Source organism: Pseudonaja textilis, chromosome 4 (genome assembly GCF_049901715.1).
Source record: "Pseudonaja textilis isolate UNSWEBS1 chromosome 4, rPseTex1.2, whole genome shotgun sequence".
Lineage (NCBI taxonomy): Eukaryota > Metazoa > Chordata > Lepidosauria > Squamata > Elapidae > Pseudonaja > Pseudonaja textilis.
The window spans coordinates 13,252,123-13,279,915 of NC_141993.1; the positions used below are offsets into that span (position 1 = coordinate 13,252,123).

The 27,793-nt window shown below is 45.1% G+C and overlaps 1 protein-coding gene across 2 annotated transcripts in view; it reads left to right on the forward strand.

Annotated features, from left to right (window-relative positions):
- Nucleotides 1-24,247, forward strand: part of CABCOCO1 (ciliary associated calcium binding coiled-coil 1) — a 32,729-nt gene extending 8,482 nt beyond the window's left edge. The window contains exons 6-9 of one of the 2 annotated variants that reach the window (XM_087932271.1): nt 18,293-18,427; nt 19,911-20,042; nt 22,262-22,360; nt 24,045-24,247. In XM_087932271.1, the coding sequence (XP_087788397.1) occupies nt 18,293-18,427; nt 19,911-20,042; nt 22,262-22,336 (342 nt within the window). In that variant the 3' untranslated portion in view covers nt 22,337-22,360; nt 24,045-24,247. Of the gene's footprint in view, nt 1-18,292; nt 18,438-19,910; nt 20,043-22,261; nt 22,361-24,044 lie in introns of both variants that reach the window. The other variant, XM_087932270.1, reaches the window with a different exon arrangement.
- The last annotated feature ends 3,546 nt before the right edge of the window (nt 24,248-27,793 follow it).

Below are 27,793 nucleotides of genomic sequence, written 5' to 3' on the forward strand. Positions count from 1 at the left end.
GACTATAGTAATGCCTGTGTCCTTTGGAATTTGAAATTAAGAAGAATAAATGGTGCTATTGTTGCTGTCTGTAGTGTTAAGAATATATCTGCTGACAGTATTTGTGAAAGCAACACACCCACACCCACACCCACACCGGTCGCTAGGTCTTGTTACCGTAGCTAAGGAGGAATGGGGCTGAGCAGCGCCCTTTGCCTTGACTGGGGGCACCCAACCCAAGGAACAAGGAAGTGGGTGCTCAGAGCGGCGGGTTGTGCATTGCCAAAGGGCGATCCTCTCCAAGGGAGCTGATGAGACCTTCCTAGCTTGAAGGCCCCTTGGCGCTCTCTGACCTTGGCGGGCTTTTTTTTTTTTGCAGACGTTTCATCACCCAGCTAGATAACATCATCAGAGCTTTCCACGAGGAGAACGCAGCAGGCGTTTTGCAAACCATTGCTTTACTTCTGCTTCTCCCCAGCCATCTGCTCTTTACTGAATTTTTAATTTGAAGTTTTATTTTGGTCTTTTTAGGAAATCTGTTGCCTGCATTAGCCCAGTGGATTGTTCACATGGGCTGGGATTCTAGCCATAATATGGGTCTCATTTCTGTGTATCTCCACACAAAAATTGCGCTGCATTACAACGCTATAACAAATGTTCTTAACTCAGCTGTGCGAAACTTTGCAATCAGCTGGTTTAATCTGTTTATCCTTTTTATGGGGTTGCAGTTTATGTATTCGGGGAGTTGAAGTGGAATTCAAGAATTCAGCAGAACTGAACACAGCAACATATCAGACCCAGGAAGGACTCTGGTCTGTCTCGCTTAGTCAATAGCTGCATAGAAGCTTTCATTATTATCAGCCATGTTGGCAGGGGGAGGAGGGGGTCCTAATTTATTTTGGTGACGGTGATGTATTGTCTGCCTTTTGTAGAGCTGGGGAGACATTTAGAAATGCGATTTTGAGGGTGATGCAGTCCTTCCGTTCTTTGAGGAAGCAAGGCAAAAGTGTTTGGACCCTATTCTTGCTTTTGAAACAAGTCTTAATAACATGGCCTGGCTGGCAAATATAGTTTTATCCCTCTGGGCTTCCATCGGCAGGATGGAATAATCGGTGTTTTATGACCCAACTGCCTGGATGTGTGTTCGGTGACCCAGCTGCGGGACCCCTGGTTCAGCCCCTGCCGGAGGAATTTATGGGCCTCGCTAAGCTTGCCAGAGCGTTATACTCTGTGTTTGGACGTGGTGTCGATTCTGAATCTTGCGCTCCGTCTCTCTCTTTCCCCATCTCTCTCTCTCTCTCTCTCTCTCTCTCTCTCTCTCTCTCTCTCTCTCTCTCTCTCTCTCTCTCTCTCTCTCTCTCTGTCTCACACACACACACACACACGTATTATTAAATGTGCTCTGCCATAAAATTTATAGTCATCCAATATCATCTGCTGGAGTTCAGTTTGCAAAAGAGAAACTATTTATATTAACTTAATGCTCTCCTCAGTGTTCACATACTTGGGCTGCTTCCAAATTCGGCTTCGTTTCCTTTGGACAGAGCAAATCATTTGTGATGTGGGGAGGGGGCTCCCCCCTCCCTCTTCCTATGCAGCTCCGAGGGGGCAGAATTGTTAAAGGAAAAGCTCATTTTAAAATTATGGAATTTGGTTTTCATGTGAGAATTTTGCTGCTGGTATCGCCGCCACCACCAAATGTTGCTTTCAGCAAGTTTCCTTCCTTTCTGGCTTGCGCATAATTTTAATTCAGTTTTTCAAATGTCTGTTACTAGAGTTGCACTTTGCTGAGTTAAATAATCTCATTTTCGGAGCCAATTTTTAGAGTTTGGAAGAATTATCTGCTTACAAAACAGGTCTTTTGGTTTGCTTTTTTCCCTTTTTACAGAAACATAATAACATTAGTAGCAGAACCTACAAACAGAAATATAAATGTTGAATTCTTTTTTCCCCAATGTCTTACGAATGCTAATTCAAGCAACATGGTTTCAATTAACAGCGTTAAAAGTTCACCTACAGTTTAACATTAAAGAAAAATGAAATAAAAGAGAAACATGCTTCGGATTTTGCTCCTTAGGCAAAATATCTCCAGAAATCTTGACAGGATTGCTCAAAAGTCCTTTTCCTGAACCCTCTGTTGAAAAAAGAATTATTCAGATGTTGATAAACAGTCAAGTTTCTGTTTCCTTGTTGTGTCATAATTATTTGAGCTGACTTTGATCATGACACCATGATAAATGCCAAACATCGAGGATGTAACCCAGAAAAAAAAACAGTTGTTTTTCTGCATCAATTGCTATCCTCACTGGGATCCCTAAGCAGAAAGGGAACTAGCCAAACCAGGTCACAAGTAGTTCACACAGAGATGCAACAGGCAACCTCTCCCAAAGGCAGATGAATTTGCTTCATCAGATCTGACAGCTTTAAGCCAAGAAGGCCGGTCCGGTTAGTGAGGAGATGGAAGATGATGGGATCCCTGAGGCTGTAGGCCTAAGAGCAGTCGTGATGGAGGGCAGCTGAAGGAGATATTCTGGCCCCGGAGCCCCAAAATCCCCATTCAAATGATGCTCTTCTTCCTGAAGATGAAATACAATGTAATCACAAATATCTAGACTAGAATAGAGCTGGAAGGGATCGTGAAGGTCTGCTAGTCCAGCCCCCTGCTCAACCTCCAGTGATGAAGCCAGTGGCGGGATTCAAAAAAATGTGCTACCGATTCTGTGGGCGTGGCTTGGTGGGCGTGGTGTGGCTAGGTTTGTGTGGCTTGGTGGGCGTGGCAGGAGAAGGATACTGTAAAATCCCCATTCCCTCCCCAGCCCACCAACCTGCTTTCCAGCTCGGTTCTCCTGGGCAGGGCAACCAAAGGAGACCCAGCCTGGGATCAGCTGGGAATAGATGGGGGAGGGGCCAGTCAGAGGTGGTATTCTGAACTACTCAACATTTCCACGGCCGGTTCTCCAGAACTGGTCAGAACCTGCTGAGTACCACTCTGCATGGAGCACCCACAACTTCTGAAGGCAAGCAGTTCCACTGGTTAATTGTCCTCACTGTTAGGAAGTTGCTCCTTAATTCTGGGTTGCTCCTCTCTTTGATCGGTTTCCAACCATGATTTCTTGTCCTGTCCTGGTGCTTTGAAGATTAATTTGACCCCCTCTTCTTTATGGCAGCCCCTCCAATACTGAAATACTGCTATCATGTTGCCCTTAATTTTTCTTTTCTTTAGAGTAGCCAGATCTAAAATCGGCAGCCGTTCTTTGTGTGGTTTAGTCTCCAGGCCTTTGATCATCTTAGTTGCTCTTCTCTGAACTTTTTCCAAAGCCTCAACATCTTTTTTGTAGTATGGCCATCAAAATATTTCCCAGTTATTTTATGGGGTCCTTGAGTAGTAATGGAACCAATCTGGCATCCTCTGAAGAAACACTCTGATTGGCCACCTGGCCCAGTCTCTGAGATGAAACAAAATGAGATGAAGAATTAAAATTAAAATCCAAGACGTGATTGCATCGCAGCAGAGTGAAGAAAGCAAAATGTGGGCACCAATCTTGGCCTTTCCAAGAGAAACTAGTCAACTCTGTCAATCTCGGCTGCAGTCACAGAGGAAGGAGAAGTTGGACTCTTCGGAAGTGGTTTCAAGAGCCAGTTGACAGAGTAACAAGTGAATGAGAGGAGCCTGGAAAGAAAACTGTTTCTGGTATTGTGGGAAGATGAAACTGCTGACCCATTAAGAGCGTTCGGCCAAGAAAATCCAGTGTTGGTGATAAATATAACCACTGTCCAATTGCCTAAGAATAAGATGGCCCTGTGAATAAGTAGCCCTGGACAGATCACACTGAAATCAGACTGATGATCGTTTGCTCTCAAGCCATGAGAGAGACCCTCTACTCGGTCAAGCAATAGACGTCCGAAGGCTGCCTTTGGCTCAGATCACAAACACCTTCTGGTAAAAATAGACTGAAACAGCAAAAAGGGAAATCACTCGATCAGCAAGTTCTGACCTTTACAGAATTCACAGTGATAACGCAGAGGTGAAAAGTAGATTTAATGGGTTGGAGCTGTTAAACGGGATCCCTGGAGAATGGTGGGCTGCAACGTCACAGCATCACGTTGAATAAGAGGGAGCAAAGGGAAGCATTGCCAGATGCGGGTGGGTAAAAGGCACCAAGGGGAAGGCAAACTTCCTGAGTAAACACCGATTCCCCGGAACTAGAAGGGAGCAGGAGTCCTCCCTAAATAAGTCACACAAAGAAACAGGTGAACAATCAAATGGGAAGGACGGGGCGGGGGGGAATGAAATAATCTATCATATTCATGGGCTCCTGAGGAGAGGGGTGGTGGCCTACAGGTGGAGCTCTCACCTCACAATCAGGAGGCTGTGAGTTTGATCCCAGGTAGAGGCAGGTATTTCTCTCTCTGAGCACGCTACAAATATATCTGCTGAAAAAACTCCACATTGACAACAAGAAGGGCATCCGGTCAGTGAGCAATCCGCTCCATTCAGTTGCTCCATCCCACAAGGGCTTATAGGGTCGTTAAAAGAGGATAATGATGATGAAGATTCATGGGCTTCTGAGCACCACAAAAGACGAAGAATACAAAAATACAAAGAAAGCAAATATCTGAAGATTTAAGGGAAAGAAGGTATGAACACCTGGAGGGTCGAAAGCGATGATACGTACAAATATTAGATCACTGGTCTAGAACCAGACGTTCTGGAAAGTGAAGGTTCCTAGGAAATATTGCTGAAAACATCACTACAAGAGTTGACAAAGCAACAGCTGTACTAGTTAGACCATGGCTGTTGCTGGTGCATTTAAAGTGGTAAATGAAGTTGATAAGACGGTACTTATAAACAGTGGCTAACAGACTGCAAGGGATCAATTTGTATTGATTGGCTTGTAAGCATCCAAGGGCCCTGCTTAAAGGGGGCTCCGGCCGAAACCGTTGCTCCTATCAGACCTGCGAAAAGGCTGGGACTCCGCAGCGCAGGTAGGGCCAGCCCATGGATGGAGAACTTGCCAGGTGTGCAAGCTGAGTGCAGAGGAGCTTCACCCCGTGATCCCTCTGGCAGAAAATGGGAGAGACAAGAGTGCTCCCCAAAGACAGCTGGTTCTCCTTTATTGATTACACAAGACCTTTGGCTGCAACAAACTGTGCATCACTCTTAAAAGCAGGGACTTTTAATTGACCACTCATCTCCCTCTTGAAGAATTTGTGGGGTGACAGGAAGGAAGAGTTTACACAGAAAATGAAGAAACCAAAATAGTTCAGAACTGGGAATGGAGTGATTCAAGGTCATACACTGGCCCTTTATTTATTTTCTCTTTTTTTTCCAGAATATATTGAGAAATGCTGAGTTGGAAGTCTATGCTGGGCTTCAGTTCTGGGCCTTCACTTAGCTTCTGGGATCCTGAGCTGCTCCCTGTGGTGAAAACAGCCAGTCCTCTTGGGCTGGGAGTCCCACCTTGCCAACTTCATCCCCTTCTGATGCCCCCGGAGCTTACAAAATTGCCCCCTAACAAAATTACATTGTGTGTAAAATAGTGCAAATATAAGCTAGGTGATGTTGTGTTCGTGCAGATCATTTGCAATCCACTGAATACTTACATGCATTAAATTTGGAGGGAGCTGCTAAATAGAGCAGGGGTCGCCAACCTTTTGGACCTCAGGGACCACCAAACTCATAATTTTACATCCCAGGGACCACTAACTGGTTCTGTGGGTGTGGCCTAATTTGTGGGTGTGGCTTGGTGGTCATGTGACTGGACGGGCATGGCTTGTAGGTAAATATTATAAATATTTAGGCTGAAGAACAGGCCCTTTTCATCACTAAACGGGCCCATTTTTTGGCCTCCAAAGGCTGCAGAGGCTTCTCTTGAGCCCCCGGGAGGGCAAAAACGGCCACAAATGGGCTGAAAATCAGCTGCGAGGTGCACTCATGCGCAGTGCAGGTAAGGGGGTTGTTGCGTGTGCATGTGCAGAGGGGACGGGACGCATTGCATTGTGGGTGCTGGCACACATGCTTTCAGCACACCACAATAAAAAGGGTTCGCCATCACTGACCTATACAGTGGTGGGATTCTGTCGGTTCAGACTGGTTCGGACAAACCGGTAGCTCCAACAATCAGCTGACCCCACCCACCTGCACCCACCCTATCCTGTCCTTATTTCCTGCTTTTGAGCTCATCCCAATTGTGCGGCAGAACTGATTCCCTCCCCCCCCTCGTTGTTCTACTTGGAAGGTAAACAGCTGAGCTTCTAAATGCCCCATTTTCAGTGCTGTGTGCAGGCACCCCACTCACAATAGGCACTCACCAAAACAGTTGTTACACCGGTAGCATCCCACCACTGCTGTCAAAGAACGTTTAGATCTATAGATCTCTGAAGCTTTATCAAAATATGTTTTTTATATTTCAGTAAAAGATCTATATATATGATACGAACCATAACTGTTAAGCAGAACCCTTGAAAGAAATGCTTTTTCAGAGTTAAATATTTGTGGTTTGCTAATCCTAGGTGGTTTTTGACTGGTTGGATCATCAAAACGCAAGTCAATGGACTTTCATGTGTTTTAGTCTCCATGCCTTTAATCATCTTAGTTGCTCTATTGTGCACTTTTTCCAAAGTCTCAACAACTTTTTTGTAATGGAGTGACCAAAACTGTATATAGTATTCCAGGTGTGGCTTATTAAGGATTTATAAAACGGTACTAATACTTCAAGTTATTTTGATTCTGTGCCTCTGTTTATATAACCTAGGATTGTATTAGCTTTTTTGGCTGCCGCCATACTCACCTTGGGTTTTTTTTTTTAAGTTAAATATTCAGAAAACTAGAAAATAAGGTGTAGAGGCTACTTTGTTCTGCAAAAATTGCCTAACCGAAGGGCCCTTGAGTGCCCTCTTGTGGGGGTCTCAGAAAGTTCTGTATGGTGTCTAAAGGTTTCCAGGTAGATCGCCAGCCCCAACACACCTGCTCTGCCTGAGGGGGTGCACTTCTGTGTGGTGAGGGGGTTGCACGTATAATATTTAGAAATGCGTCCTTTGGAAATCAAAAGGATATCAAGATACAACTTTTTCTTTAAAAGCCATTTCTTCAAACAGTATTGTCTTTTGCGTCCTTACTCCCAAATCTGACTCTCCTAAAATTAGACAATCTGCTTGCTTTCAAAGAAGCCGAGAATAAATTTAATTGAGCAGTGGGAATAGTAAGGGGACAATTTGGCCTTATCTCTGCATTTCCTACTAACCTAACTCCAGGCATTAAAATTCCACAGAGAAGACATTTGAATAGTATGACTATTATTATTCAGGATAGGATAGGATAGGATAGGATAGGATAGGATAGGATGGGATGGGATGGGATGGGATGGGATGGGATGGGATGGGATGGGATGGGATGGGATGGGATGGGATGGGATGGGATGGGATGGGATGGGATGGGATGGGATGGGATGGGATGGGATAGGATAGGATAGAATAGAACTGAATAGAACTCCTTATCGGCCAAGTGTGATTGGATACAAGGAATTTGTCTCTGGTGCATAAGCTCTCAGTGTACATACAAGCAGCAAGTGATAAATTATTGTAATCAAAACATACAATAATCATAAGTTCCAACGCTAAGTGATGGTCAGGCTACTAAATAAAAGCATCAACATAAGATACAAACAAGAAAGTTGTAGTCATCTCTATTATTTGGGAAAAATATTTAAACAGGTACATAATAAAGTAGGTAAATCTTTTAAAATTAATAAAATGAAGCTTTGGTATATTACACTTTTGGGGCAACGGTGGCAAAACGATCATGGACAGACATAGAGACAGCTGAAGCATTTGTGAGTTCTCTCTGCTATACGTGTTTCGTTGGCTTTTCACAAGGGGCAAAGAGATTGCTTCTTCTCAACCAGCTTAGCAGTGAGTCCTCTTCTGTAAAGCTAAGCAATACAGAGATTCAGGTCAGGGAAGGAAATGGGGTTCTGTTTTATCAATGTCATGCTTTAAATCCAAAGCATGAACTAAATTGTGACAGTATATGTCATTTATTTAAGCTCTCTAATAAAACTTTCATATGAATCATCACTCTTATTTATTTGTTTCTCATTATTATATGCTGTCAAAATTACAAAATCTTTCAGGAGTTCTTAGAGCCAAGTCATAAAAAAACCAATAAAGACCGTAAAAGTGTTGCAAAAGCAAGCAACACATTTTCAAAACATTTAAAGCAGCTGTAAGTTAAAATATGTTTCTGGGCGCCTCTCCCTGTTTCTGCTACACAGCCAGTTGGCAGAAAGGAGAAGAGTCTCCATATCAGAAGGTCACGCTTTCTTCTGAAAACCGCTTGCCTTCTTCTGTCCGTGATGCTGCAGCCATGACCCCTGTGGACACCTGGCTCTTGAACGAATGGCACACGAGCCACCAACTCTGAGCCGGGAATCAGCCAGTCCAACACACCTGTCCCCAGATCCCAAAGTTCTTGCTCATCTCATTGTAAGTCACAAAATGAAGAATTACTCCACGTAAGAGGGTATATAATCTGTCCTTTTCTGTAAAGATAATGAGAGGAAAGAGATGGAGGATGCATGTTATAAATATAGACTTGATCCATACACATCCAACTTGACGTGTCTCTTGCTTTATGAGACTACTAATGTTTCCATTCATGGCCTGCTTTGCTCTCAAGCTCTTCCTTGCAAACCTCTCATTCCACAAAAGATGCCTGTCGATTTTATGTCAATTTCACCCAATTTGATCACTAGGTGGAGACAAAGCAGCCTCCCTTTATGCACTAGAATATTTAGAGATGGCAATCAGACGCACAGCTGCTCTGCTAACTCCCGTCCTTTAGGCCATTTGTCAAAATCATTGGTAGTTTCTTCACTTAGGACATTTTGATGGAGATTGTGTGTGACTAGAGTGGTTTTATTTTGCATAACGGTAACGTTACGGGACTGGGGATTTTTAAGGTAAAGGAGATCCAAAGAACATATAATAAACATTGCTTGCCTGGCTCTCGTTGAAAGATCTCCATGGGGTCAGGGTGGAAAGGTGGAGTAAATTGTCACTTGTCCTATTTTTATGAAGCCTCATCAAGCTAAAAGGTGGGAGAATGTCAGGTGCAAATAACCAGGAACAAGAATTAAGTTCAAAGCACAGAAGTATTGCTACTTGGACACAAGAATCTAATCACCTGAGGGTAAATTTTAAATTGGCACTAGATAAGAATCAACAGAATTCAAGAGAGGCTGGACTTTGGTCTCTTATGGCAACGCAATGACTCCAAACTGATGACACCTTTAACTCCACCCTTCCAGCTCAGCCAGTTCATCTCTGACAGAGAAGAAGGAAACAAAACGTATGCTTCTTAAAATTATCCATGTTTAATTGGTAACCTTTCGTTGAAGAGTCTTGAATTCGAACACAGGTTGAAATCCACCTGCCATCAACATTCCCCTGGGAGCCAAGGATGGTTGCCAAAGCTGAGTTGCAGGTCAAGGCTTGTCACTTTCCATAGCTTAGAGCAGAGGTTTCCAAACTTGGCAACTTTAAGACTTGTGGACTTCAACTCCCAGAATTCTCCAGCCTTGAATTCTGGGAGTTGAAGTCCACAAGCCTTAAAGTTGCCAAGTTTGGGGACCTCTGGCTTAGAGGTTTGGTGGTATCCTAGGCTCAGGCCTTAGGCCTAAGCTCAGTTTCTCCCTCCAGGGCTCTGTGCAGGATGGGAACCCTGATTCTTGGAATGATTTTATTGGATTTTATTGAACTTGTTTAAAGTGGAACATGCACTGATTAGATTCACAATATGTAGCATCAGAACCTCAGATTCCTGGAGAAAGCCATTCAGGACATTCATTTCAGGTCTGATGTGGCTATAAGGCTTCCAAGCACCTTGCTAACATTCATGTAAGATGAAAGAAAAACCTCCCCCCTTTTCAGGAATGTGTAATCTTCATTTTGTTTATCCCCCGGCAATAACCTCACGCTTCGTGTTTGACTGGAAGGAATGTACTTACTGGATGCAACCATTTGTTTATCAGAGGAGTGGAATTATGGCAGAATAGCAGGGATATGACATGGGGGACTGTGGCTCCGCCATTGCTGGTTTGTGAACAGCTGCACCAGAGAGGTCATTTTCTGGCTTCACTTTTCTTGCATACTTTTTATTTCTTGCACTGAAGTGGACGGCAGGGACAGCATCCAGGAACTGTGGAAGGAACAACTGGAGAAAGTGAGAACAGCCATATTTCCTAGGCTGGCAATAAAGTTGGAGAATAGGGCGGAGTTTTCAGGATGTAGCTCCAGACAGGTACACCTCACAAAGGTTGTGCCTGGCCCTGCCTGGCCCCCAGGACAGCGGTCACCAACTGGTGGGCCGTGACAAAATTTTGGTGGGCCGCAGAGAAATCTCAGCCGCAGAGCACCCCCACAAAGCAATTAATCCAGGCTGCGCAGAAACACAAGGATGCCCCGCTCACATGGCCCGCGGGAACCCTCCCCGCCCACTCACTCCTTACCCAGTAAACTTGCCTGCTAAATTGCTATTTTTCCTTTTTCCGACCATCATCTGTTCCGCTGTGCCAGGAGATTTAGATTAGCTAGGAAGCAGGAAATGGTTGGATTTCTTGCTTTCTAACTAGTCTTTAGATCTTTGGCTCAGCACAGCCGAACCTCCCTTAGGACTGAAGGTTTGCTTGCAAGCAAATTCAGTGCAGACTCACAGCAAGCAAATTTGAGAGACTGAGCTAGCCGATGGCAGATAGCTAGATCACTGAATGATTCTGTGAGCAACTCAGTCTCTCTGTTTGCCTGATTTGGGGTAAAAGTTGCTCTTTTTTAATGAAAAATTCAATATTTATATAAATATTTATAATATTTACATACAAGTCATGCCCAGCCAGTCACATGACCACCAAGCCACACCCACAAATTAGGCCACACCCACAGAACCAGTTAGTGGTCCCTGGGATGTAAAATTATGAGTTTGGTGGTCCCTGAGGTCCAAAAGGTTGGCGACCCCTGCCCTAGGAGATGTTGTCACCTCAAATGCCTTGGGAAGAGCCCTGAAGAGTAGATGATGGCTCCCCTTGTTCTAATGGAAGTTTGGAGATAGTTGAAAGTAAAGTGGAAGGCCCCTTAACTGGAGGGTTATTATGACACCACTTGCCCCCTTTTAGGAAGCTTCATGGTCTCCAGCTTCATCAGAGACGAACTCATCCAGGCATGGTCCTCCCAGGAAAGTCCCGAGTTCCTCTTTCCCCTCACGGGTATCCACAGGATTCATTAATTTTGGTCAGAGAGATGTGATGGAAGCTGTGCTTGTTTTCTAGGCCTGAACTTCAGCCATTACTGCCTGGTTCCATCTTGACTTTTTTTACCATACCCCGTGAAGACCCTTGGATTGTTCTCCATGACTTCATGGGAACTAATTGGGCACATAACGCCTTTCGGATTTTAAAGGACATTAGAGTGAAGAGTACTAAAACCCTTATCAGAAAAGGGGGGGCTTCTTATGACTGGATGTGTTCAGTGAGTCTTCAAGGGAAGGAAGATCTGGGAGTTGCAAAGTACAAAAATGTCTCTATTGGGACCATTCAGATCCTTTGGATTTTATCTCTGGATAAAATCTGGAAACATCTAAAATTTCAGCCTCTCCCCATTGATCGCAGGAGATGGAAGTGCACATTAATAACTTAATTTTAGCAATTCAAACGTGAAAAATTGAAGTCTCTCAAATCACCACTATCAGTTTTCTGATAAAATGAATTTTGTATTTCCCCGTTTTGATTAAAGTGGGCTATGGCGTGAGTTTTATTTTTAACTTGGTGTTAATTAGAAATATGGAAATAGGCTGAGATTCATTGCTCTTCACAGACAAGGAATATTCACAACCAATTTCTTCACACAATTACATCTATTTTGGAATGGTTTTTTTTTTTTAAAAAATACACAGAATCACATATTCCCTCATTTGCTGGTTTCTGTAACTGGGTTGGATTGATATAAAGTCAGTAATTGAATATGCAGCCTGAAGAAGGACGGTTGTTTTAACAGAAAGTGAGACGCTGTGCAGAAAAGGCCGAAGCACTTCGCCTGCCGTCTCTGCTGCCACACAGCATCCTATTACAGCCTTTACATCTTTTTGTTAAGCACACGCTTAGCTAAAAGCATAATATTTATAAAATAAACTCTTAACGTACAGTTTCTATAATTTTGAAGAATTTATGTCCTGCTTCTAGTTTGAAGATTCTCAAGTTTATTTTCCTATACCGGTTTCTTTGAACTAAAGAGCTAGAACTGCTTCGTGCTTATGCTGGAAAGGAGCTGCCTTCGGGCACCTTAGATGATGCTGGTGAGGACTCAGAAGTCCAGAGCAAACTTTGGAAGGTCAGCCTCTGCGTTTCCCATCCTGGGCCCCTTCCAGATGTGGTGGGGCTGCATCTTACAGGATTCCCATCAGAGGCCAGACCGACTGGGCAGGAATGGTGGCAGCTGACCAAGCTGCTTGACATCTTTAATGCTGGTCCAGTCGTGGTCCTTGGAGGCTCCAGATGCAGCTGGTATGCCTGTTGAAAGAATGGTGACAAACCTGTCAGGGACAGTATCAGAGCAGAGGTGGGGCTGTTCGTATGACCCAATCTGGAGTGAGCATTGAGAGGGGGAGCTAAGACCGTCCTTCTGTGGAGGAAGATAAATCTTGAGGGTAAAGGAAGATCCTTTAGTTGGATAGAGGAGGAGGAGGAGGAGGAGGAGAAGACACAATGCAGAAAGGAAGCAGTCATTTGGGCAGGGGAAGAACATTCCAGAGCCATTTAATATCTTAAATCTCAGAGAAAGTACTGTCACATTGATGGCGTTTTTAATGGTAGTAATCAGTGTGGAGGGGAGGAAATATAAACCGTAGCAAACATATTTTAAAATTGTATGCTGATACTCACTAATAGAGACGTTTGCACTTTCAGTGATTCTTTGTACTTTGGAAACAAGATGCTACCAGCAGATGCGAAAAAAATTGGATTGGGAATACAATCCCATAATCAAAATACAGGGAATAAATGATTTTATCGTAGGCATATGTGTGATATCATTAACATTCCTTTGTGCTGATCATAGCATGAAGGAAATCAGGAAAAAAATCAATGGTGTTTTATGTATCTGTAATTTTAAAAACGGAGGAGCAACAGAAACTGGGTACATAGAAATAATTCCTAAACGTATCTGTGTGGCCAGAAGCTATTTTGAAGCTCTCATTCTGTTTTGAAAAAGTTTCTAGCCCTCAACACAAGGGTGTCTTATCTAGAACAGGGCTGCCAAACTCAAGGCCTGCGGCCTGGATCTGGCCCGCAGGGTGCTTAAATCTGGCCCATGGGGCAACCCTGGAAACAACGAAGGACCGGCCCACGGTGCCTCTGCCAGCGAAAACGGAGCCTGAGAGGCCGCGATTGCCTCCTGCAACCCTCTGCCAGTGAAAACAGAGCTCGGGAGGGCCAAGCGGAGCTCCGTTTTCGCTGGCAGAGGGTTGCAGGAGGCCATCGCGGCCTCTCAAGTTCCATTTTTGCTGGCAGAGAACTTGGGCCACCACAGGCGCCCCCGACACGAGTGATGTCAAGCTGGCCACGCCCACCCGTCCCTCAAGGTCAAACAGATCCCTGATGCGGTCCTCAATGAAATTGAATTTGACACCCCTGAGCTAGCAGGCCCAGAATTGGCCAGGATATTCCATCTGGACTTTCTGGGTGGGAGGGAAACTGGGACCTGAACGGAAGAGGCAGCAAAGAGAGTACAACGCTTGCTATCTGCAGACCAGGAGCAGATTTTAATATTACATAAACATCTCCTTGATAACTCATGAGTCACATCACTGCACTGTATTATTCATCCTATGAACGAGCCCAGACGTGTCTGGATACTCTTTTACTCTCCCCAAACAGAAATGTGTAAGTTAGTACATAGCACTTGCAAATAATTGAGCAAGCTTGGCAAAAGCGATCCTCATCCAGACTAAATGACTTGGTTTATATTCTCGCTTCTTAGAAATCAGTGGCTTTTTAAATAACCGTTTAAGCTTTTGACTGCTTTTTCCGAAACTTAAAGGCACAAAGCGCGTAAGAAAAAGCAAGTATATTACAAAAATATAGCAGAAAGATTGGTTTAGCGATGCTTTCTCTCTCCTTCCTTTCCAATCGTTTCCCAACCACTAACCTAAATATTTGTACTTTGCCCTGAGCATCAAGAGTTACTGCAAGTATTTATTTGACTCATTTCATCTGCTGCTTTTGATTCATTTCATGAGCTCTTTTTTCTAGAAATCATGTCCTGGGCAGCTTGCTTGGTCGTGTGCTGTTCCGAGCAGGCTCCAGGATGGCCCCCGTCCTCTGCAAATAACACAATCTCCCTGGAAGATGGGAGGCGTTGCAATTTCATTACGACTACGAGGGGATTCTAAATAAAATTAATGCATAAAAGGCTGAAGCACAAAAGGAATTCCAAATAGGACAGAGAATTAAAAGTCAAGTAGAGTTAATTTAGCATTGAGCAAAGAAAGAAAGAAAAACAATAAGAATACTTGGCAAGACTGGTTTTCCCATTTCTGCCCAAAGCGTCAGATTTCCAAAGCAACAGGTTCTCTGCCTCATTCATCTGGATTTCCCCTGGATTTTAGGGGGAGCTTCTTCTATGATTAGATGCTGGAGAAACACTCACCTTAACATACAGACTTCTGCTGGAGCGATGCCTCCAGTTTCCAAAGGATGCGATCTTTCTGCATCTTTGCTTGGTTGACATTGGGCCTTTCTGAGAACCCAAGCTGCAAGGGTTTCCTTTTTACCCTGCGGGCGGATCACTGATCCTCTCTCAGGTGCTTGCAAGGGTGGCTGAAGGCAAGGCAGGACAAATGCCAAAAGAGGTGTAGCTGTTGAGGGTGAAGAAAAAGCAAGAAACCCCCTGATTCCTCAGAGAAGCTCTTCTGAAGCCCCTGGGAGGAGCTTCCACCCCTGGGGGAAATCCCAATGGATAGGAAACCCTATGGCTATCCACCAGTGGTAAGGTTCTACCGGTTCGGTGGTCACGCACTTTGTGCATGCACATGCAACTTTCCAACACCAGCTGAGGGTCTGCCGGGCCAATCAGCTGAGAGGATAAAGAAGAGAAAAGCACAGGGGTAGGTGGGAGGGCCGATCCTGAGCTTTTCTCTTCTTTTCTCGTCAGACCATTTTTTGCTACCGGTTCGGCCTAACCAGGCCGAACCAGTAGCATTTCACCACTCCAGTTCGCAAAGCTTCTCCTGGGGGCATAAGGTATAGAATTTGGGATTCGGGGCGGCCAGTGACTTAAAGATTCTCAAACCGAAGAAGCAAAGAGATGGATGAAATTGCTCTGCTGATACTGAAGTGTGTCACTTGGGCAGCGGGGAGGGGGAGAAGACTTCAACTCCCAGGATTCTGCAACCAGACATGCCCGAACCCAGAGGTCTCCAACCTTGGCAACTTTAAGACTTGTGGACTTCAACTCCCAGAATTCTCCAGCCAGCATAACCTGTTCTTCAAACGTGGCAACTGGGTGAGTTGAAGTCCACCCATCTTAAACTTGCTGAGATTGAGAAGTGGTTTAGGCCAGGGGTCTCCAACCTTGGCAACTTTAAGACTTGTGGACTTCAACTCCCAGAAGCTCTGCTGGCTGAGGAACTCTGGGAGTTGAAGTCCACAAGTCTTAGAGTTGCCAAGGTTGGAGACCCCCCTGGTTTTAGGCTCGCGTCTGCCATGGGAATTGCTAAAAGGGTTTTCTGGAGCTGTGTGGCAGCTTCTTTGTTGCTGCTGTTGAAACCGAAGAGGAGGGAGTTTTGCAGAATCAAGCGATCCGGCATCGGTTCGGTTGAAATGTGACGGGTGACAAATGGCCAAGGGAGGGTGGGGGCAAAGCATTGAGCAGATGTGGGTGGGTGGGTGCCTGGAGTCTCAGCCATGAAATAAATTAGCAGGACGGATTTCCTTAGAATGTTATATGTGAGCTTGGTTCCCTCAAAGCCCCTCCCATGCGGAGCAAACAATAAATTTCTCTTCTGCGGGGAGGAGGAAAGGGTAACTTCTGAAATAAAAGCAGGATTGTAATGCTGACCTTGTCTCCTCGGTTTGAAATAGTTTTCACGATATAATCAATGGTAATGGCATACATGAGGTTTTGTTTAAAGGAAATACAACACCTTAATTGTACTGCTTAAAGCGAAGCATTGCATCAGAAAGATTCATTTAAATACGCTTGACTCGAGGCTCTCTTCACCATTCATTCATGCCGATTTTCTCTTGGACTTGTTAGGAGTGCAGAGTATAAAAAGAAATCAGCCTTGCTGGATCATAACATTCTGTCCCTAAAGCTCACTTTTATTCAGAAATCTTAGCTGCCAACAAAAGGCTTCCTTTTTATTGTAATTTGCAACTTCAAGTGCATTTGAAACCTGGCTGAATGTTGCAGAGATTTAACACAACACGCTTGTTTCTGTGATTAAATAGTTGTTTGAATGAGGAGCTGACGGAGACTGACCAACGCTAGGAAAATTCTGTGCACAGAATCACGGCAACCCTTTTTTAAAAAAATAATTTATTTCATTTACAACTAAATTTACAATTACAAATTTCATTTACAAATAAATTTACAGTTTATTTCATTTACAATACATATTCAATTCATCTTTCATTTAATGGTGTGTCATCTGGTTACAAATGCCTTGTGCCATAACAATTAACTTTTACAACCATATTCATTATTTTAATATTAATTCTCTATTCTTATCATATTAGTATACAAATTATTTCTATCACTATAACATTTCTCTTCTTTACATATCCAATTCTATTAACATATTTTCTGTATTTCGGTGGTCTAATAATTATTTCTAGCTTTCATATTGTTGGAAGAATTATCCCTCTGGGTTCAGTTCCAAGTGGGGAAAACGACACTGGAAACAAGGAGGCTGCTTGGAAAGATGGTTTAATGGTGGACAGCAGGATCACAGGGCTTGGAGCTCCAAAGAAGGAAGGGTCACATGCTTCAAGATGAAGGAAAGGAAGGAAGGGCTGAGGTGCTGAGAGTGCCTGGGTTTTATACCCTCTGTTGGGATTTGAATTTGAGCTTGTACTCTGATTGGTTGCCAGACTCCCATGGGGCCTTGCAGGAGCAACTCTCTAGGCTGTCCTGAGTTCCAGGCTTGGTTGAGCCTGGCTGGATGATGATGTAATGAAAGGGCTTTGGGCAATTCCTATTATAGCTTTACCTGGAGTAGATCTTTGTTATGTAAAATAGGCTGGCCTAGGCCAGAGTCATGGGCCATTAGCAAAGGTGGGGGGGCTGAGTTTCTACTTCTGAGTTTCTACTCTTTTTAGGGGAAATATTCTGCCTTTTTAATATTTCCTAAAATATTTCATTTTTCTACAAGAGGAGTGGGTACTAAATTCCAACAGTATTTTTTTTTCTCTTGGAAAAAATAATCACTGGAACCCACCAATCCATGTAAAAGCACATGCGGAGGGCACATGCAAGCCATGTTTGGGACGGAATGGTTGGACTTTCTGGAGTGGCAACTGAATTCAGCTGCCAGGCCGAAACAATTGAGAAGCCACTGGCAAAACAAGCCAAAAAATTTGGGAGCAGCAATTGGGAGACCTGAGCAAGGGAAAAAGCCGGGAGCTCTTGTGCTGAAAGAAGGATGGAGGCCTAGTAGGTTCAGTCATTTGCCCTTCCAACAAAGGTCTCCCCTTTGCCACAAGTTTGGACAGTTGTGTTGGTTTTCATATGTTGAGACACGCCCGTTTGAACCTGAGCGCTCCCTCCTGCTTCTTCAAGGCCCCCCCCCCAAAAAAACGGATCCCGCTGACGTCTCTCCCACGGTCCCTTGTGGAGGGGCTCGAGGGGGGGTGGGGCTTTGGGCACTGGGCGACCTCGGATGAGGCTTCTGCCCTCCCCTTCCTACACATGGGCAGTTCAGGGTACGAGGAACCCCCAACCTATGACCACAATGGGACACTAAGCATGGCGGTGGTTGAGTCACGCCTGATTTTACAACCGATTTTGCCCTGTGGGGGGATGAGTGAATTGGGTTTCCCCCTCTGGCAAAACAGTTGTTGCCAGACCTGGAGAGCAGATCGGCGAAGGACGTCCGGGAGACTTCCAGCCCTTGGGAGAGTAACAAAAGAGACGGCCTGAGCCTTTGACTTCCTTTCCCTGAACAAGCCATGGGCAAGTTGTGTGCATTAGTTGCATTGCTGTGTTGTAACCTCTCTTGTGTCCGTTTCCCCCCCTCCCGCCCCCCGATTTATTCCTCCCTTCATAGAAAGTAGTAGAACTAGTCAAACCGGCAAAGACCCCTTTTCCTGCCCCCTTGGAAGAAGGCTTAGCCAGCGACATCTATTCCAAGTTCCTAGCTCAGACCCCAGGGGAGGAAGAGGAGGAGGAGGAGGCAAGCAAGGTAAGTGGAGCTCTCTGGGAGGAAGCCGAATGCCATCTTGCCATCGCCAAACTCCTTCGTTCCTCGGCTTGCGTCCCCAGGGGACAGTTTTCGTGGCCTTAACAGAGAGGCTGCCCTGATCTGCTCCTTCCCCAATGAAGCTTGGAGGCCTCTGAGCAACCAAAAGAGGACCTGGCCCCAGCCTGGGCATCTTCTCAGCCCCAAAGGAAAAGCCCCACCGCTTTGTGGCTTTCCCTGCACCCCTTCATTCACATTCACACATGCATTCTCTCTCTCTTTCTCTCTCTCTCTCTGTGTCTCTCTCCCTCTCTGTGGTCTCTGTCTCTTTCTGTCTCTCTTTCTGTCTCTGTCTCTGTCTCTCTTTCTTTCTCTCTGTCTCTCTCTCTCTCTCTCTCTGTGTGTGTCTGTCTGTCTCTCTCTGTTTCTCTGTCTCTCTGTCTCTGTCTCTCTCTGTCTCTGTCTCTCTTTCTCTCGCTCTCTGTCACTTTTCCTCTCTGTCTCTGTATGTGTGTGTCTGTCTCTCTGTCTCTCTCTCTCTCTCTCTCTGTCTCTCTGTGTGTGTGTGTGTCTCTGTGTGTGTGTCTCTGTCTCTGTGTGTGTTTGTGTGTCTGTACCTCTGTCTCTTTCTCTGTCTGTCTCTCTTTGTCTCTCTGTCTGTGTGTGTGTGTGTGTGTGTGTCTCAGTCTCTCTCTCTCTCTTTGTCTCTCTCTCTCTCTTTGTCTCTCTCTCTCTCTTTGTCTCTCCGTGTGTGTGTGTCTCTGTCTCTCTCTCTCTTTGTCTCTCTGTCTCGCTCTCTGTGTGTGTCTCTCTCTCTGTCTCTGTGTGTGAATGTCTGTCTCTGTCTCTCTCTCTTTGTCTGTCTCAGTGTGTGTTTCTGCCTCTCTCTCTCTTTGTCTCTCTCTGTCTCTCTGTCTCTCTCTCTTTGTCTCTCTGTCTCTCTGTGTGTGTCTGTCTCTGTCTCTCTGTCTGTGTGTGTGTGTGTGTCCCTGTCTCTCTGTCCCTGTCTCACTCTCTCTGTCTCTCTCTCTCTGTGTCTCTGTCTCTCTCTGTGTCTCTGTCTCTGTGTGTGTGTGTGTTGGTCTCTGTCTCTCTTTGTCTGTCTGTCTCTTTCTCTGTGTGTGTGTGTGTGTCTCTCTCTCCCTCCCTGTCTCTGTCTCTGTCTCTCCCTCCCTCCCTCCCTCCCCGTCTCTTGTCTCTCTGTCTCTCCCTCCCTCCCTCCCTGTCTGTCTCTCTCTCTCATTTTTCCTTCTTGTGCCGAAGACTGGACAAAGGTAGAGAATTTTCTGCCATGAGTGACAGCAGGAAACCTGCGGAGAAGACTGGGCATCTTGGTGGGACAGGATGGGGGTCTTCAGCTTCCCCTTTCTGTGGCCAGAGTGGGGGGGGGTGGGGGGCACAAGTGACTCCATCCGCTCTAGCAGGCCATTTGCCCTTGTGATGGGGGGCGGGGTCGCTTGGTGAGCTTTTTCCTGTCCTCTTTTAGGAACCAGAAGGCGTTCTTGCAGAAGCGCCAGCTGAAGAACAAGGAGCCGTGGACCCTTTGATGGGCTACACCGTCGAGGACGTCCGCTTGCTCCTGGGCCAGCTCACCAACGAGCTCATCAGCAGCATTCAGGTACGGCTGCAGGAAGCAGGTGGGCTTAATTCGGCGTCCATGCTGGGTGCCACAGCGGGATGTCTTTGCCAGGATGAACTGAGCATTGTTGACCACAGCACAACTGATGGGCTGCTCTTCCCAGGCGTGAGTCTGGTTCCCCCCGAGAGGGGATTGGAGAAGGCCTGGGCAACGGCGTCAGCACAGAAGCCCACGCTGTATGCCGCGGAGACAGCAAAGGAGCCCTTTGCAGAGCATTCCTCCGCCTGAGCCAGCGCGTCCCTTTAGGGGACAACCCCAGTGGGAAGGGGCAGTAAGTGGGATACAGCAGGGGGTCCCCCCTGCCTTCCCCCTGCGTCTGCATGCCCTCTTAGGCCAGGGTCCCGGCCTGGGGTCTCCCCGCAAGTAAGCGGTCAACGCAAAGATCGTTTCCATTCCATTAACGTTTCATTTTTGCAGAGTTTGGCTGTTCTGATACCTCTTGTGGATTATATCTGGACATCCATGTGGAATAACCTGTTAACAGCCCCATGAAAATACTACTTCTGGCAGGGAAAGAATGCCAGTTTAGTCCCCTTTTACTCTGCCTTTTATTGCAAATTGAGCTGTTTAACAATAAAAATAAATGAAAAGAAAAATGAAACAAGCAAAACTTAGCGCTCAGAGCCTTTCCCACTTGGGAGAGCTGAAATATTTAAGAGTGGTTAAATGGGAGCATTAAAGAATCCTGGGAAAGTTTACATTCTGTGCAAGGGTCGTTGCTGCTTTTGCTAACCTGCCACTACAGCCGGGCAAATGCCTTCCTTGCAGTTTTCTCATATTTTCCATTTGTAAATTCCATTTAACCTATTCCCACAGAAGTTCAAGAATATTTGTTAAGCTTACAGTGCAATTTGTGGGTTTGTGCACATTCCTCCAAAAGAAACATTATTTTGTTCGTAATTTTCCTTAATGGACATGCTTTTTGCAGTTTCCCTCCATATGTTCCTTTGGATTAAGCAGCTGCGTAACTCCTTGCAGGGAAGAATGGCTTCCAGAAGGCCGCCAGATAGTGGGGAATTGGAGAGCCCCCTTTCTGAGGCCAGGAGCCACCTTCTCCCCACCCCAGGTGCCCTCTCTGCCTGCGCAGGCAGCCCTGAGCATTTTTAGGCCACAAAGCTCCCGAAGCGTCACAGTGCAATTAAGCTCTGCGTTCTGATACTTCTTCTTTTTTAAAAGAACTTTATTAAAGATTAAAAAGAACACTATGTACAATACATAGAATACAACTTTATGTTGCAGACAAAATCTATATATACAAATATGTAATAAACATAAAAAACATATATGTTTTTAATCAACTAAGATGGTGTGATTTGTTTATTGGTAACAATTTTACTACTGTTCATTTCCTATTTTGGTAAATGTTCTTAGATTAACCACTCCATTCATCAAATCCTTATCTTTTAATTTCCTGGTTTTTTTCCTCTTTAATCCACTTATACCATTTATCCCATGCTGTAATATATCTTGAGTCTACCTTATCCCTAAGTTTTTGTGTGCGTAGGTCCATTTCAGGGCAGTCAAGTTTGATACCGATACTTCTTTCTGGGATGTTTACTAGCAATTAAGCTTTTGTTAAAAGAGTCCGGCACTTAGCTCACTTTTTCCCCTGGAGTTTCATTTTCACTTCCAGTTGGGTCTTCAGAATGCAATTGGGGTTTACCCCCCCCCCACACACACACACACACAAAATGAAACTCCACTGCAAAGGAAATAGAATAGAACAAACCTGTAGTATATTGATATCAGCCTTACCAACTTGGTGACTCCAGATCTCTTGGAGCGAGGCTTTGCCAATTTATCCAACATATCTCTACAGTCTCCATTTCAGGAAGGTCAGGCCAACTGCCCCCCCCCCCCGCCACTCCCAGGAAGCCGGCTTGTGTTCTGCAAGCCCAGGTTGAGTTGTTCAAACACCAGGAAGCCAGGAGTCATTTGCTGTCCTGTAGTTCAAAGAGAGCTGAACCCCGCTCTGGGTTTGGGGCAAAGGGAGCCTGGATGGCCGCAGAAGGAGAGAATTTATGGGATGCTGCCGCCCTGTCTTGCTGAAGCTGCAGGGTTTTTTAGCCTTGCCATTTTTCCAATCTGTGGACTAACACTGTACAGTCTGTAGTGTGTTTTGGATGTGATGCATACAAGATAAAAAGAGATAAAAAGAGACAGAAGATTACAGAGTTGCCAAACTCTCTTCTTCATAGACCGAGATCTACGAGAAGCTCCAAATGCAAGAAGACACCTATTCAATGAGAATAGAGAAGCTGAAGAAAGCCTGAAGCTGTCAGAGCAGTGGAGCAAAGGTAGGATCTTGCACAGAGCAATTCACTGAGTTTTGTTGGTAAGGGAAGCATAATTTAGGCAGGACCCACCGACCGGGAAGCGATGTATTTCTCCTTCTAGAGCTGGACTGGATAGCAAAACCTTGAAGGCTAGAGACCAGTGAGCCCTCCTTTAACACAATTCCTAATGCCCACACGTCTTTTCTAAGCTGAGATCTGACATCAGCTCTGCGAAACTTCTCCTGTGTAGGTTGCTGGAAGATATTTGGAGGACTCAAGTATGTACTTCTATTTTGCAGCCACAATAAGCGGACTTGTCTTTGGTTGCTAAAGGTTTGTCTCCTTTCTATGAATTCTTCTGCTCTTCTCAAACTGCCCAAACCTGAGGTGGCTCCCCTGCATGGAGAAAGGAGCAGAAGACAGGAGACGTTCCCTAGAGATGGGGTCATAAGTGCCTCTACTGGTTCCCTGTCCCAAATGGAAAGAGTAGATGCAAGGAGAGACCAGCTCTGGAGATGGGGTTGAAAAGAGAGACTGAGTTTCCGTGAGATGAAGTAGCCTGAGATGGGTTCAACTTCACAAAGAGGAGGAAAATGAGTTTGGCAAAGCACGGCCTTCGACCAAATTCTTTCAGGGTGGAGGGGTGACTTATAGAAGGAAGTACAGTGGGAGCCCTATTAAACCAGTCAGTGAAAAATCTAATGAAAGTACGTTGGCTCATAAATTTCATCGTCTTCCCTGTTTGGGATTGTAATCCAAGTGGAGGAGGAGGAACAACCGTTGTATTCTTTTAAAGTGTCCATTCTTGCTCAGAATTAATTTGACAGTGCTCTGGAGAGCATCCAGATTAAAGTAGACCTGGCAATGAATAAAAGCAATTCTGTGGCTGATGGCTGCTGTTACTCATCAAACCAAGCAGAAGACACGCAACATTCTTTATTTACAAAACGGAAATAAAGTGTAGGGCCATGGTATGGAAAAATCTGTTTTGGTACAGTATTTATAAAATAAGTCTTCAGAAAGAAATTCCATGATATCCAAACCATTTGGATATTTCTTTTCCTCATCCTCCAAGCGCATCCACACTTCCCATGACAATGTTCTTCCTAAACTCCTGGGGGAGTTTAGATTGTTCCATGTAGGGTTTGAGTGTCCGTATTTGAGCCTCGAAAAGAATTGCTGGTATGAGAATAATTGTTTGAATAAATTGGATCACAAAGAGGAAAGGGGCACACAGAGCAAAAGCTAATTTTCAAAACATCTAGAATAATTAAAAAATAATATGCACCACATTTTGTTAACTCGGGAAAATAAAATGGTCACATAAAGTACAATGTGAAGAGGCAACCGACCATCAGGGCCTGTCAGTCTATTTTACATTAGCATGCCTAATCAATAACCCTTTCATTTAAATGTTCCTTGATTTCGCTGATTGTCTCACCGCAAAGCCTCATAATCTCAGATGCTGAGAAAACGCCTCTCTGGATGATGTAAACAGGGTTGACCTGGAGCTTGACTGGGGCAAAGCTTCTTCTGATGTCTGCGTTGCAGAAGGTCTCTAGGCCTTGCCTAGCCTGCCGAGATTGACCAATTATCAGCATGTCCAACTTGATTCCAGAGCCCCTCCAACCTGGGAAGGAGCTTAGAGGGATGACATTCTGCGTTGGCAGCCTTCTGGAGGTTTTCCTCACCGTTTTTTTTACAGTTCTTTCGTAGGAAAAGCATCTGCGGTTAAGGGAAGTTTTGCAAGGCCTTTTGAAGCCCATCGGCTCATCGTCCTGCAAGTCAACAGAGGAGAAGAAACTTTTCAAATCAAGTAGCAGACCTGCTTCCCCCCCCCCCGCCTCATTTTGTCATTTGACCGAGTACAATAAAGAAGTGTTGTTCACTTGGGTCCTGAAATACCACAAAGTTGGAAGTCATGAATCTGGCCTCTTTCACTATGGCTCCCTTACTTCCTCCTCTCTTGCTTACCTCGGCTTCTTTTAGAGAAATTAAGAGATTATTGTGGGTTCGGGAAGAAAGAGATTGACAACATTGCAGAGTCGTTTATGTTTCTCTTGTAACGTAATCAAGCTTCGTGGGGGTGATAGAAGTTGGGCCAGATAGCTCAAAGGACCGGGGGGCCCAAGTTCTACTCCCAGCCGGCCTTCAGCTCTCACTGAGTCCCATATGCTGGCCTTCCTCATTCTGAGGGTATCTGGCGAGACTTCCAGGGTGACTTCCCCATTCCATTTGGGGATTATTTCCCCAAGAATCTGATGCCCGGAAGGTTAGGTCCATCCCCCCCGTGAAACTCTTGCAAACGTTTCAGTTGTGGGCACGTTTTTAAAAAGTCTGTGTCCATGCATATTTATTTCTTATGTATTTTAACTTTTTATGCTGCCTGAGTAATTTACAATGTTTGTGATGACCCAGGGCATGGCACAAAGGCAATAAGTAAGAAAAGTCCCTTTAATACCTCCAACTTTGCCCCCAATGTCCAGTTACCTTCGGCTGGAGAAAAAACTCTCCCAAGAATAGTCTTTAAGTGGAGGAAATTCATTCCAAAACAAAGTCCATATAAACCGTAAATAAAAATCCACACAAACCACGCTGCAGCAATTAACTGGACAGGGCAGGAGAAGGAATTGCAGACTTCACAGGCCAACAAAATACATAAAGTTGGGAAGACGCCAGGAACCCAGATAAGCCTCGATGATACCAGATAATTCACAATTTGTTCCCAACAACTTTGCTGTGTGCAGCTTCCCTTTTTAAACACTGTGTTCCCAGCTGTAGCTAATGAAGGGAATCAGGGCCCTTTCCTCCCCCGTAAGCAATGCAATCCACGTTGCTCCCTTCTCCGTTGCATGCCCTAGGATGAAGAGGGGTGGGCCTGGATCTTCCTCTGAATTCCCTCTGCCTTGCTCTACCTCTCCCCTGCTGTGCCCAGCCGGCCTTTGCCCTTCCCCAGTTTCTTCCACAGCCAATGGAGCCACACTCCCACTCCCTGTCAGCTGCTCAGCCTCCCCCTCGGAATCAGATTCCGACAGGGGCATGACACTGTTTCTCTTCATGTTGCAACCCTGGGAACATAATAATTGATTGGCTGGGGCAGACCAAAGGACATCCTGGCCAACTGTCTCCACTAGCAAGTGATAGGCTGAGTTCTCACACAGAGATTATTGAGAGGTGTGTTGAATTTATAGGCGGAGGCTCTGTTTAGCAATTATGATCCTCACTGATTGAGATCTTTACCTGGGTTAGTAAGGCAAATAACACTTGACGTTGGGCGATATACAGTAACTACAAGACAAGCATCTTTTATACTTCTAAAAGCTTATCTGTTTTTGTAGTTCTATCCAAATGTTTCAGTCCTGCCTTATAATCCTCTCTTTTGTTCTGCTTATTGGATATCAGCTCCAAATGTTCCACTCTGTGTTATGGTTAGATTCGTGATCTTCCCTGGAGCATAATATTTAAGTCAAGCTTTATCAGGCTACTTAAGAGAGAAGAATTTGGTTCCTTGATTGTGTTCCAGGGAAATGTTTTCAATCCCTTCTGCTGCCAGACACATGATGCGGATCATATTAACCATTTTTCCCAAGCCTCCTTGACCCTCCACCCCCCCACCATAATAAACTAATTTGCACAAGGGTGGTGGGGAATTTGGCAGTTGTCTGCAGAGGGAGGGTCTCTCACAAATTTGGAACAAATACCAGGCAGAACATTTCTTCATGTCAGGGCTCTCCAACCTTAGCAACTTTAAGACTTGTGGACTTCAACTTCCAGAATTCCGGGAGTTGAAGTCCACAAGTCTTAAAGTTGCCAAGGTTGGAAAGCCCTGCTGCGTGTAATCCAGTCCAAGCAGGGCTGTTTGCAATACCTCCTTGCACTGCTGCAATTTTGACAATTCAACTGAACATTTTAAAAAAGAAACCCAGGGGAGAGCCAGAAAATGGTGAGCTGGTTAGCTGAAGGCCTGTTCCAGGCAGATTGATAGAAATGATGATCAAGGGAGCCAGAAAATTAGCATGGCTTCCTCAAAAGAGAATCCTGCCTGTCTGGAGGGTTTGGGGTTGTGTGTTTGTTTGTCTGTTTGTCTGTGAGTACCAAATGGACGCATGTTGGGGGTGCCCACCTGACTCTTGAATATCGAATTTTCCTTTTAAACAATCTTTGCTTAAAGTTTTCCTCACCAAAACTTACAGTTGTGAGGGAAGGGGTCTGTCATTTTAATGGTTGCTAATTGGTTAAAAAAAAGAGAAAAAGAGAAATCAGTGGGAATAAATGTGCAATTTTCTGCTTGGAGGGATTACTGCCTTTAAACTTGTTCATGGTGATCTCAACTTGGGGTAAGAAATGAACTGACCAAATTTGGAGATGACACAAACTATATTCAGTGACCAGCCCTGAAGAAGCATCTCTTAAGATGAGCAAATGCTCAGACAAACGGCAAATGTGCTTCAAATAGATGTAAAATGATGGGCTTTTGGGGACAGAAAAGCCTGTCTTCACATAGAGCCTGGTGGGAGCCGGGTAGTCCGTAATTAGCCAAATATTGTTGGGTCCTGCTAGGAAGCCAATAGTGGTGCTTTCAGGTTGTTTCCTTTCCCAGCTGTGACAAATTCTAGAGAAGATTTGGAAAGATATTGAAAATAAAGCTTCCAGTTCTGTAATGCCCCACATCCTTCCGTGACATATTGTGTACAGTTCTGGTCATCACGCATGAAAAGGGAACATAATAGCAATTTAGGGGGAAATGTGGAAAAAGACTATCAAAAGACTATCATCACTTCTTTCATACCAGAAACATTGACAATGCGGGGAATCTGTACCTTGGATGAAGGGAGACCAGGCAAGGGGTGTGGTCAAGCTCTGTAGAATCATGGAGACATTTTTTCTCCCCTACTCCACTGAGGATCAGGGTTCATTTGTTTGGCCAATCCTGGTCTCTGTCAAGAGAGAGGGAGTCCTTTGCCTCTTATCTCAATCTGGGATCCTTTGCCTCTTATCTCAGCCTTTGAAAGTCGGTTTTGATATTGGATAGCCAAGGTGAGTCAGCCCAGATGTTAATTGGCTCTTCCTGGTTTTCAGTTTGTGCTGAATAGATTAAACCTGCATCATATCTACATCAGGTACAGATATTTTGGATAAGTTCGTAGCCTGTTTAGAGCCAGGAGGTTCCTCCCATATGCCAACGGTGGGAAGAGGGACAGCTCATCCCCTGGCGTGAACTTCTGGACCCGCCGTTTCTAAGAGAAGGCGCTTGTTTTTCCTTGCCAGAAGCTCCAAGAGCCTCTGGCTTTGGCAGATCCAGGGGCAGGTGGAGAGGATGACTTCATGAAGTGGCCTGAAACTGGAAGGAGGGACTAAAGAAGGCCAAGGATATCTCCTCCCCCCCTGCCCCCCCCCCCCAACCTACCACTCTCCTCCTCCTTGTGTATGTCTGCTGCAGTGGTGATCAGGGTG